We start from the raw sequence: 12,995 nt of genomic DNA, 5'->3' as shown, positions 1-12,995 counted from the left end.
TTGATGTACTCTTGGTAATTTTGGATAGTAATAATAAAAAGATTTGAAAAGAAAGAAGTAAGTAAGACATAGGAAAAAAAGGACTACCAGACCAAGAATGGGCTTCTTCTTCCATCATTGGTCCCACAACACAATGGTAATATTGACCAACTGTGAAAATCAGTTTTGGCCAAACATGACTTTGACCGTGTTTCAGAACAGCTACTCTCTCTCTGCATAAAGAACTACTTCTTGGAATCAGAAGCAAAACCAGAAAATGCTGGAAACACCCAGCAGGTTAGGCAGCATCTGTAGAAAGAACAATAGAACTAATAATTCAGGTCAATGCCTTATCTTCAGAAAGAGAAACAGCTGCCTGACTTGTGGAGTGTTTCCAGCATTTTATGTGATTGTTTCAAATTTCCAACATCAGCAGCTTTATTAACTTTCACTTCCTGGAGTCGCATCTCAATGTGTCATGTCGGGTCAGTTTTCTGGGAAACCTTCGAGTATTGTGGGAATTATGTCTTCTTTTAGTTTGCAGAGCCTTTAAACTGTTCCCAAAGCACAGTCAGCTGCCTCTCAGTGAATCTTACAGACATCTGGACTAGATCAGGATCCTAAGCAGGGAGTTATATCGTTCAATATTTGATGAAATTGCTGGCAGTGGGAGCTTCCGATACCAAATCTGATGGAAAAAACTAAATGATGATTCACTTTCCTGTTATAGTTTAATGTTTAGATCGTGTGATCCATAGGTTTTGTTCTAAACCAGAGAATGCACTGGGAAGGGAAAACCTTTAATAATGTCAACAATACAATAGACAATAGTGTTAACTGCTTTGCTGAGGAATTACAAGCTGAACAATGAACAAAGTTATGATTAACACAATGTTTTACTGTACAGATTACCCAGGTTAAATTCCTGCCCTGCCCGTAAGAAGTCTGTACAATCTCCACGTGACTGTGTAGGTTTCCTCTGGGTGCTCCGGTTTCCTCCCACAGTCCAAACCCCTACCGGTTGGTAGGTTAATTGGTCATTGTAAATTGTCCTGTGATTAGGCTAGGATTAAATTAGGGGATGCAGGGTAGCACAGCTTGAAGTGCCTCAGGGCCTATTTCGTGCTGTATCTCAATAAATCAGTCAATAAATAAAATGCTGAACTTTGTCTCAGTGTCCCTATAAGTTCCCTGCTGCCATATTTGAAGTTCAATAACCATTGATTAAGAGTACATGAAAATCAGGGGATGATAGTCACAAGTATGCCAAAGGTCCCCACAAACAATTTCCATAAATACTGTGAAAAAAAACAGCATTCCCAGAGCTGTTAAGCAGGAAAATCAAGATTTAAAAAAATCAACTCCTGCTGAGTAGGGCTAGGCTTTCTGTGCTGGTGTAAAATAGGTGACAGAGAGGTGACAATTTGTGTTAAATTCTCCACATTTTAAAAAATTTATATTGAAATCAGTAAGGAGGAAAACGGGTTACCATTACCTGCCCTCTCACTTTACACCATTGTACAAAGTCACACCCCTATAAATGAATGCTCTCCAAATTCAACACCTCGCTTTTGACCCCCCAAAACTATAAACTGAACCTTTCCTCAGAATTGTCTGACTTCTCTTCAGTTCCAACCCGTTCCATCTCATTGCACCTATGAGCTTTGAACAGCTATGAACCCAACACTGAATAAAGCAAAGCAGAGTTCAATTTTAGGAACATTAAGCGTCTTACCTCAGCATAATCAGCCACTAAATAAAGTTCCACATACTTCATATCCTTCACCACATCTCTCTTGCTCTGTGCAAAGTAGAAATAATACTTAGAGCAATTAAAGATCTGCGCGTGCAACTGTATTAAAATTCAAACCAGCCAATCCTTTGAGTCTCAGATTTTGAGTACTCTATTTCATACAGTTAGAGTCCTCAAACAACTATTCTATCCATTAATATAAATCACTTCCTGCATTTTTTATGCAAAAGCCTGTTTAATGTAGATATGTTAACTAGTAAACTAAAGACTGTGGTGAGAGGATTTAGAAACGGTGACATTTCATTAATTTACCATCACAACACACAGTGTACTATTTTTGCCAAGCAATTTTCATAATACTCAAAGGGCTTACATCCAAATCCTCTCTAAAGCTGTGGCTGTACTCTTTAAATTGAGGTTGCCATCTATATGCTGTTGACCACAGAAATGTTAACAGTTATCCCACTTGTTTCTGAACAGTAGACAAGACACAATGACCTACAGCATAGTGGACAAATTAGGATCCTGGGTATGACTTTTACTGAAGCCTTCACTACTAATAATCTTACCCGATGGTGACTTGGATGAAGATGGACGGCGAAATCTTTGAACCAGTCTTCCTTGTGCTCACTCTGTCGGTGACCACAGGTCCCACTTTTCAGCTTCAGGTACTCAGACCTATAGATGAGATGTTGACTGCGGCTGTTGTCAAGTGGCTCCACGAAGTAGCTGATATTTGAGTTCAGAATTATCAAACCCCTAGCAGAGAAGAACCCATTCAGGTAATATATTTTCCATTACTGCAGAATCGTTATTAACTTATCAAAACCTCATGTCATCAACATTATAAGGTCACAGAATTTGATGATATAAGAAGTTAGCAACTGATCGTCCAATTCGGGGATCTAATGTGTGGGCCAGTATGAGGATCCAATATGAAATGATTTGGCAAACATGAGAAAATCTGCAGATGCTGGAAATTCAAGCAACACACACAAAATGCTGGTGGAATGCAGCAGGCCAGGCAGCATCTATAGGAAGAAGTACAGTCGACATTTTCGGGCTGAGACCCTTTGTCAGGATTAATGTTAGTCCTGACGAAGGGGCTCGGCCCAAAATGTCGACTATACTTCTTCCTATAGATGCTGCCTGGCCTGCTGCGTTCCACCAGCATTTTGTGTGTGTTGCCTGAAATGATTTGGGTTAGTTTCAGCTACTTCACTCTAACAATAGCCTTACTATCGTAAAATAACTTCTAACTTTAAAATGATATTCTCACTTACCTATAATACTGATAGAATGGCTAATGTGCAGAATGGATGTACAGTATGGAAGAGAGCAAAATTGTCTTTGGGTGAGAGGCAAAAGATCCTCCATCAAGATCAACAGAGTAAGTTACCAGGCAAAACGATGGTGAGAGCTGACTTACTATCAGCCACCTTACAGTTTGTTATCCTCACATGTACCAAGGTACATTGAAAACTTTGTTTTGCTTGCCATCCACACAGATCACTTCACCACATTGGTACATCCAGGTGGTACGAGGGAAAGCCATTACAGTCAGAATCAGAATCAGGTTTAATATCACCAGCATATGTCATGAAATTTGTTATCCTTTACAGCAGGAGTTCAATGAAATATATGATAAATAAATATAGAGAAAAAAACGGAAATACATTAGGTATATAGATGTCAATTAAATCATCTTCTTCTTCATGTGCCTTGCGCGTTACACGCTTGGGCAATCATGGCTGTCCACATCGAACGATCCCTTGCAGAATCAATGATATCTCGCACACTTAGATCTGTTAGTTCTTTCACAGTGTCCTTATATTTTCTTCTTTGCCTTCCTCTTCCGTGTTTCCCAGGCATACGGCCTTGTAATATAAGGCATTCTATTTCTCCCTTTCTGATGACATGGCCCAGGAAGTTAAGTTTCCTCTCATTTAATGTTCTCATTAAAGATCTTTTTGTATTGGCACATTGGAGTACTGTCTCATTAGTTACCCTATCTCTATATGATATTTTCAACATTCTTCTAAGAAACCACATTTCTGTTGCTTCTAGGTTTCTTTGGAGTTCTGGTGTTATAGTCCACGTTTTGGAAGCTTACAGCAAGATTGACCAGATGCAACATTTTAGTAATCTAAGCCTTGTTGTTATAGAAATGTGTCTGTTGGTAAAAATGGGTTTCATTTTTTGGAAGTTGGTTTTGGCAATGGCAATTTTTCTTTTTATTTCTACTTTACTTCTAGCATCTAAAACTACCAAGGTAATTAAAGCTGATCTTTCGTTCAATCCCTTGGTTACTGATGTACAATTGGCAGTTGGGAGTATCCTGCTGTTTTGATATTACCATACATTTGTTTGTTTGTTTGTTTGTCTGTTTTTTTTTAAAACAGTTGATGGTTAGACCAAAATCTGCATTTGTTTGTGCTACTTAGTCTAGGAGGATTTGTAGGTCTTCTGCAGCACTTGCTATTAGGGTGGTATCGTCTGCATATCTTATATGGTTGATATTAGCACCTCCAATTTTTATCTCATCTCGGTCTTCTATTTCCCTGAGAATCATTTCACTACAGATATTAAACAATATTAAATAGCTAAGTTAAAATAAGTTGTGCAAAATAGCAGAAGTAAATAAGTAGTGGGGCAGTGTCCAAGGGTTCAATGTCCATTTTGACATCGAGTGGTAGAGGGGAAGAAGCTGTTCTTGAATCACTGAGTGTGTGCCTTCAGGCTTCTGTACCTCCTTTCCGATGGTAACAGTGAGAACAGGCATTCCTGGGTGGAGATCCTTAATGATGGACACCACCTTCTTAAGGCACTGTTCCTTGAAGATGTCTTGAATACTACGCTGGTACCCATGATGGAGCAGACTAATTTTACAAGTTTCTACAACTTACTTCAATCTTGTGCAGTAGCCCCAACCCCACCATCCCCCACCAGACAGTGATGCAGCCAGTCAGAATGCTCTCCATGGTACATTTGTAGTAGTTTGAGTGTTTTAATTAACAAATCAAATCTCCTCAAACTCCAAATGAAATACATCCATTGTCTTGCCCTCTTTATAGCTGAATTGATGTCTTGCATCTAGGTTAGATCCTTGGAGATATTGACTCCCAGGAATCTGAAAATGCTCCCCTTCTCCTCTTCTGATCCCTTGATGAGGATTGGTTTGTGTTCCCTCGTCTTACCCTTTCTGAAGTCTACAATTGGCTCTTCGATCTTGCTGACATTGAGTGCCAGGTTGTTGCTGCAATACCACTCAACAACCTGGTGTATCTTGCACCTGTACGCCCTTTTGTCACCATCTGAAATTCTGCCAACAATGGCTGCATCATCAGCAAATTTACAGATGGCATTTGAGCTATGTTTAGCTACACAGTCATGGGTGTAGAGCGAGTACAGCAGTGGGCCAAGTACACATCCCTGTAGTACACCAGTGTTGATTGTCAACGAGGTGGAGATGTTACTTCCAATCCGCACAGACTGGGGTCCTCTGGTTAGGAAGTCGAGGATCCATTTGCAGAGGGAGGTACAGAGGCCTAGGTTCTGTAGCCTTTCAACCAGGACTGTAAACAGAATGATGATGTTAAATGCTGACCAATGATCAATAAACAGCATCCTGACTTAGGTACTTGCATTATCCAGGTGATCCAAGGCTGTGTGGAGAGCCATTAAGATCACATCTGCTCTAGATCTATTGCGGTGATAGGCAAATTGCAGTGGGTCCAGGTCCTTCCTGAGACAGGTCTTGATTCTTGCTATGACCAACCTCTCAAAGCATTTCATCACTGGTAATCATTAAGACAGCTCACACAGCTCTTCTTTGGCTCTGGTATAACTGTTGCCTTTTTGAAGCAGGTAGAAACTTCCAACTGTAGCAATGAGAGACTGAAAATGCCTCTGAATACCCCTGCCAGTTGGTTGGCACAGGTTTTCAGAGCCTTACCAGATACATCAGGCCCTGCTGCCTTGCGAGGGTTCACCCTCTTGAAAGACAGCCTGACATCGACAGAGATCACAGGGTCACCAGGCGCTGCAGGGATCCTCATAGCTGTGGTTTTATTCTCCCTTTCAAACCAAGCATAAAAGATGTTGAGCTCATCTGGTAATGAAGCATCGCTGCCATTCATGATGTTGGGTTGTGCTTTGTAGGAAGTAATTCCCTGCAAACCCTGCCAGAGCTGACGCGCATCCAACCTCGCCTCTAGCCACTCTTGGACTCGTTTCTTTGCTCTTGAAATAGCTCTCCGCAAGTCGTACTTGGTTTTCTTATACAGACCTGGGTCACCAGACTTAAATGCCACAGATTTAGCCCTCAGCAGACTACAAACCTCCTGGTTCTTTCACGGCTTTTGGTTTGGGAATGCACAGTAAATTTTCAGAGGCACGCAATGTGGAATATAGTTTTACAGTACAGAAAATGTGCAGGCTGGGCAGGCAAAGTAATGGCAAACTTGACTGTGGGAGCAAGAGTCTAACTTATCATTCAGGATGTCCATTCAGCAGATTTATAACAGTGGGTCAGAAGTTATACTTTACCCTGTGCTCTTAGTCTTTTGTATTGTCTGACTAATGGGAGAGGGCGAGAAGAGAGAATGCCCGAGGTTTGGTGGAACGGAGCTTTGATTATATTGGCTGCTTACCAAAGTACCTGGAAATATATGGAGGGAAGTCTGGTTTTTGTAATGTGCTGAACTGTGGCCACAGCTCTATACTGGTTCTTGCAGACTTGGGCAGAGTGGTTGCCATCTTGAGCTGTGGTTCACCCAGTAAGAATGTTTCCTATGGTGCATCTACAAAAATTGGTGAGGGTCAACAAGGACTTGCCAAGTTTCCTTAGCCTCCTGAGGACGTAGAGGTGCTACTGGGTTTTTTTCTGCCATGACCTCGATATGGTTAGGCCAGGGTAAGCTATTAGTGATGTATTACTATACATTGCCATGTTGAGACAGAAGTGAACAATCGGAGCTGAACCTTAACTTGGTAAACATCTTAGGAACAGGAAAAAGAATAATTAGAAGATGCATTAATAAGTCACATTACCTCAGTTTAGAGTTCAAATCCATAGGCATAACTGGGAGTTTATGTTAACTGTATAAGCAATGTGTATGCATTTACCATACAATTTACCAAACAAAAAATAAGTCCTTAGTCTATTTTTAATGGATTAATAAAGCAAACACATTTGCTATTTCTACACAGGGAGGTCAAATCCAGACCTTTGCATATCAAAATCACAACTGTCCCCAGCTTGATTCCAATTCAGTGAAGCTCATCTTGTACTGAATCCATTTCCTACCAATGGTGTTTTGAACTACAATGTAACAACCTACCCCGGGGGGGGGGGGGGGGGGGGGGGGGGGGGGGGGGGGATTAAATAGCAACTACCAACAAAACACTAAAAAAATGTCTGCTCTTTGATTAAAAGAAGAGAGACTTTAAAGCCAAGAGGACTTTGTTTTATCTGTTATAAAAGACTGTGCCTTGTCATTGTGACATTTCTAAATATTACATTGTTCAATACTGCTCTCAAATGTCAGCTCAAGTCATGAATTATAGCATGAAGTCAACTTTCAATTTCAAGAGCTAACTACAGAAATAAAGTCAAACTAATAATTACCTTAACTTTTATAACACAAACCTAGTTTTACCACCTTAACAACACAGCACGTTGGTCCAGTTTTGAAGTAAGGACTCCGTGCGGGAAATTAATTCTGTCTCATCAGGAAAGGTACACCACACATTCTTTGCAAAAACTGCATCTGCACACAATTTGCTCCCTGTTTCATATAAACATTAAGAAGCTGATCTGATTGAACTTGACAGAATATCCAGTATAGGAAGTTCATTGTTTTCATCCGGGGAGATGGCTTGTGGTTTCCTTCAGTTATAAGTAGGAAAATTATTATCATGCTGACTTAAGCCATGGAACTCCCAACCATCTGCACTTACAACCTCCAGATGCTGCCACGCTGTAAAGAACTCCTTACTCCTCCATTGTCACTTCAAACTTCGCTTTAGCTTACTGTAAAGAATATTACTTGCCAAGTAACATAATTTAACTTACTAGACATTTGAATAGTAAACAAATCCATTCCAAGTTGGCATTCCAATATTAGTCTGTTTACCAGTAACTAAACACCAAGACTGGAAGATCTAAAATAGTCGGATTACATATCAAAGGAAGTTAATGCTGTTAATAAATAGCATCCCAACGTCTGCACAGTGAGCAAAAGGCCACCAATGCAAATAAATGTGATTCCCCGCACCCCCCCGATACATTTCCCCCTTTCCTGGGGAGATGTCATGCACCCCATCAGTACGGTAAACACAGATGGCAGATAGGAAGGAAATCAGTAGATCATGTTCTTCTACCTATTTGGTTTTGGTGTTAACTAGATTTACTTTTTGAACAAGACCTTACACAAGATTGTGGTGATTTAAAAAACAATATTGAGATGTACTGAGAGTTGTCCAAACTGGTCACTTTAGCAATGGCAGTGGACAGATGGAAGTTCCACTAACAATGGCTGTCAAAGTTTAACACAGAAGCTCCTATCTTCCTAAGTAAGAACAGTACTTCAGAAATTTCTCCAACCTCTGTAACTGCTACCACCATAGAGAACAAGAGCAGCTATACCATGAGAACATAATAATCTTCAAACTGACATGAACATATATCCCTGTTCCTTCATCGTCCATGGGTCATGTTTAAATCAGTGAAATAGAAACTCCATTGCACAGGAATGGCAGTGGCTCCAGACAGTGCTGGACTCAGCCCGCTCAGTCACACTTACAGCTCTCCCCAGCGTCGAGAGCGTTCGCGGCTCTCCCCAGCGTCGGGAACGTTCGCGGCTCTCCCCAGCGTCGGGAGCGTTTGCGGCTCTCCTCAGCTCAGTCACACTTACAGCTCTCCCCAGCGTCAAGAGCGTTCACGGCTCTCCCCAGTGTTGAAAGCGTTCACGGCTCTCCCCAGCTCAGTCACACTCACAGCTCTCCCCAGCGTCGAGAACGTTCACGGCTCTCCCCAGCGTCGAGAACGTTCACGGCTCTCCCCAGCGTCGAGAACGTTCGCGGCTCTCCCCAGCGTCGGGAGCGTTTGCGGCTCTCCTCAGCTCAGTCACACTTACAGCTCTCCCCAGCGTCAAGAGCGTTCACGGCTCTCCCCAGTGTTGAGAGCGTTCACGGCTCTCCCCAGCTCAGTCACACTCACAGCTCTCCCCAGCGTCGAGAACGTTCACGGCTCTCCCCAGCGTCGAGAACGTTCACGGCTCTCCCCAGTGTCGAGAACATTTACAAGAGGCAACATCTAAGGAAAGTACCATCCATCATCAGGGTTTCTTATCGTCCAGGCCACGCCCTCTTCTCAATGCTGCCTGTGGATTCAAGGTTCAACAACAGCTTCTTCCCCGCTGCCAACAATTTCATGTACTGACCTAGAAAAACCTTAATACTATCTCAGACAATATTTCTCTTATACTCTCTCAACTTGTACTAGTGTGGTTATTTTTATTCTGTTCTTATGTCTGTCATGACTGCAATGCCTTGTTCTGCTGAAACACACTGGAATTTTCATAGTATTTGTACTGTGTGTGTGTATACATACATACACATACACACACATATATACCCGTGACAATACTTTGAACCTGAATTTGGACTTCAATATCCTGGAAATCCTGATCTAACCGTAAACTAGTTTCGGTCATTGAACTCTCTAACTCACACAGAAGACCGGGAGTGTAAGCTCAGTTCCAAAGTCATGAGTGTGCTCTATAACCTGACATTTCAGTGGGCCACTACAGCAAAGCAACTTTCCTTCAGGCAGCACAACAAAATCCATTTTTCCTTTCTCATTGTTTGTAAGTCAACCCATAGCACTATGGAAAGAACAGGAGGCTCTCCCAGTTACCATCATGCAATACTAACAAAAGGAGCTGCCTCACTGCCACATGTGGTCCCCTGGAAATAATTTATCTCCCAGAATTCCAGATGTTGCTTCACTACAGCAATTAATTACCCTCAAGATTTTCTGTGAAGTTCATCAGAATATTTTCAGGGACTATAGAAATGCAAGTCTTCTGGAATTGGGCGGTGGTATACCCTGCTAGGTCATAGACTAAAATAACACAAACATATATTCCTGTTCGTTTATCGTTTTGGGTCATGTCTGAATCCTAGCCTGATTTGGAGACTCCAATGCACAAGAACAGAAGAGGCTCCAGAGGTCAGTTAATGCAGCCAGTCCTATCATGGGTACAGATCTCTCAACAATCACTACTCAGTCCATGTTGGTTCAAGGCGACAACCTACTGTCATTTTGTCCAACCAGGCATTGGACAACAAACACCAGGCATCGTTACTCATAACCTACCTTTTCCCTAACTCACTATCTTCTCATCCTTTCACTGCAGCTAATTCTGCTTGAGACATTCATGAGATCATTTACAAACCATTCCACTACAATTTTATTGTTAAGTAAGTATTTATGGTTATCAAATGCATACACAGTCAGTCTTACCTCAGACCTCCACATGTACTCAATACTACAGTGGAATGCTCAAATCCCTTCACGTTGCCATGGTAAAAACAGTGCGCCTAAAATAAAAGTAAACAACAGATAGATATTAATGATGGTGAAGCATACCAAGGCTTCACATGCTGCAGCTGCTTAGATGAATCTGGTCAAGTCATGATGATTTTCATCTTACCTGCTGAGACTCTCAGTGAGTTCTCATCACTGCCATCCCCACCCTATATTCCTCTGACCTATTCTCTCTCACATACAGCAGAACTATGTTCATTCACTATTTGATCATCATTAAAACGCAATGCTATCAAAATCCTTACAGCCTTGGGGAACTTAGCACTGACTTTGGCTACCAGTTCTGAGGGATCTACGCATCTGCACTGGCAGGTCACAGCCTTACATGAGAACATAGTAAGGCCAGAGGTTTCTGAATGACAGATGTCACCATATCTGTCACAGCACCTCAACACTGCCTTCTAGGTGGAGCCCACTAGCAGAATGGCCTTGCTGAGACTCAGATCCTACATCGAGTCAAACCTCACATTGTGCTGTCCACTCTATAACTCTGAACAGGAATTTTTCATTTGCAGAAGTAGGAAAGGTAAGTGTGCTTTAAAATGATCTTCAATAAAACTTTTTTAAAATTTTTAACTACTTAAATTGAATTTCGGAGCATTTAATGTCTCTAAATGTTCCAAGATATTTAACGATGTTTAAATGATTTGACCGATTTGACAGAGCTCATCCTCTCTTGCCTCTCAGGCAATTCTGTCAAGCAGGTCCTCAGAAACATACTGCCAGAGGTCAACACGTGTACTCGGAGAGTCCAGGCATGGAGAGAGTGGGGTGTGCATCCAGGCCAGAAGATCTCTGCTTGCGGTGAAGGTAATGCCCACTTATCACACCAGAAATAATCAGGATACTTTAAGACCATAAGACTATAAGAGATAGGAAGAGAATTAAGCCATTTGGCCCATTGAGCCTGTTCTGCCATTTCATCACGGTGGATCCTATTTTCCTCTCAACCCCAAACTTCTGCCTTCTCTCCGTTTCACTTCATCCCCTGACCAATTAAGAATCTATCAACCTTTGCCTTAAATATACATAAAGACTTGGCCTCCATAATTGCCTGTGGCAAAGAATTCCACAGGTTCACCACCGTCTGTCTAAAGAAATTCCTCCTCATCTCCATTCTAAAAGGATGCCTCTCTATTCTCAAGCTGTGTCCTCTGGTCTTAGATTCTCCCACTATAGGAAACATCCTCTCCACATCCAGCAGACCTTTCACTGTTCAATAGGTTTCAGTGAGGTCACCTCTCATTCTTCTGAATTCTAGTGAATACAGGCTCAGATCCATCAAACACTCTTCATATGACAAGCCATTCAATCCTGGAATCATTTTCATGAACCTCCTTTGAACCCTCTCTAGCTTCAGCACATCCTTTCTCAGATAAGGGGCCCAAACTACTCACAATACTCCAAGTGAGGCCATAATCAATGTTTCATAAAGTCTCAACATTATATCCTTGCTTTTATATTCTGGTCTCGTGAAATGAATGCTAACATTGTATTTGCCTTCCTCGCCACAGACTCAACAGGGAATCCTGCACAAGGGCTCCCAAGTCCCATTGTGCCTCCGCTTTTCGTATGCCCTCTCCATTTAGAATATAGTTAACCCTTTCATTTCTTCTACCTGTATTCTATCTGCTACTTCTTTGACCATCCTCCTAATCTATAGGTCCTTCTGTAGCCTCTCTGCTTCCTCAAAACCACCTGCCCTCCATATATCTTCATATCATCTGCAAACTTTACCACAAAGCCATCAATTCCATTATCCAAATCATTGACATATAACAGAAGAAGGAATAGGCCCCAACACAGACCCCTGTGAAACACCACATCACTGGCAGTCAACCAGAAAAAGCTCCCTTTATTTCCACTCTTTGCCTGCTGCCAGTCAGCCAATGCTTCATCCATGATAGTACCTTTCCTGTAATACCATGGGCTTGTAGCTTGTTAAGCAGCATCATGTGTGGACCTTGTCAAAGGCCTTCTGAAAATCCAAGTACACAACATCAACCAATTCTCCTTTGTCTATCCTGCTCGTTATTTCTTCAAAGAATTCCAACAGATTTATCAGGCAAGATTTTCCCTTGAGGAAACCATGCTGACAATGGCCTATTTTATCATGTGTCTCCAAGTACCCTGAGATCTCATCCTTAATAATTGACTTCAACATCTGAGGTCAACCACTGAGGTCAGACTAATTGGTCTATAGTTTCCTTTCTTCTGCCTCTCTCCCCTCTTGAAGGGTGATGGAGTGACATTTTCAATTTTCCAGTCTTCCATTCCAGAATATAGTGATTCTTGAAAAATCATTACTGATACCTCCATAATCTCTTCAGCCAGGTCTTTCAGAACCCTGGGGTGTACACCATCTGGTCCAGGTAGCTTATCAACCTTCTGACCATCCAGTTTCCCAAACACATTCTCTCTAGTAATGGTAACTTCACACACTTCATGACCCCTGACACCTGGAACTTCCACCATACTGCTAGAATCTTTCACCATGAAGATTGATGCAAAACACTTACTCAATTCATTCACCATTTCCTTGTCCCCTGTTATTACCTCTACAGCTTCCAACGGTCCAATATCCACTCTCACCTCTCTTTTTCACTTTATTCATCTGAAGAAACTTTTGGCATCTTCTTTAATCTTATT

The 12,995-nt window shown here is 41.8% G+C and overlaps 1 protein-coding gene across 1 annotated transcript in view; it reads right to left on the bottom strand.

The window, feature by feature from the left end:
- The window catches only part of adam19b (ADAM metallopeptidase domain 19b), a 207,509-nt gene that overhangs the window by 70,372 nt on the left and 124,142 nt on the right, over window positions 1–12,995 (bottom strand). Inside the window, exons 5-7 of the mRNA XM_072263558.1 lie at window positions 10,263–10,339; window positions 2,302–2,491; window positions 1,715–1,780 (exon numbers count right to left, since the gene is read on the bottom strand). Of these exons, the coding sequence (XP_072119659.1) occupies window positions 1,715–1,780; window positions 2,302–2,491; window positions 10,263–10,339 (333 nt within the window). The remainder of the gene's footprint in view (window positions 1–1,714; window positions 1,781–2,301; window positions 2,492–10,262; window positions 10,340–12,995) is intronic.

The sequence above is a fragment of the Mobula birostris genome, chromosome 7 (genome assembly GCF_030028105.1).
Source record: "Mobula birostris isolate sMobBir1 chromosome 7, sMobBir1.hap1, whole genome shotgun sequence".
Lineage (NCBI taxonomy): Eukaryota > Metazoa > Chordata > Chondrichthyes > Myliobatiformes > Myliobatidae > Mobula > Mobula birostris.
This window is presented reverse-complemented; position numbering and strand designations above follow the sequence as displayed.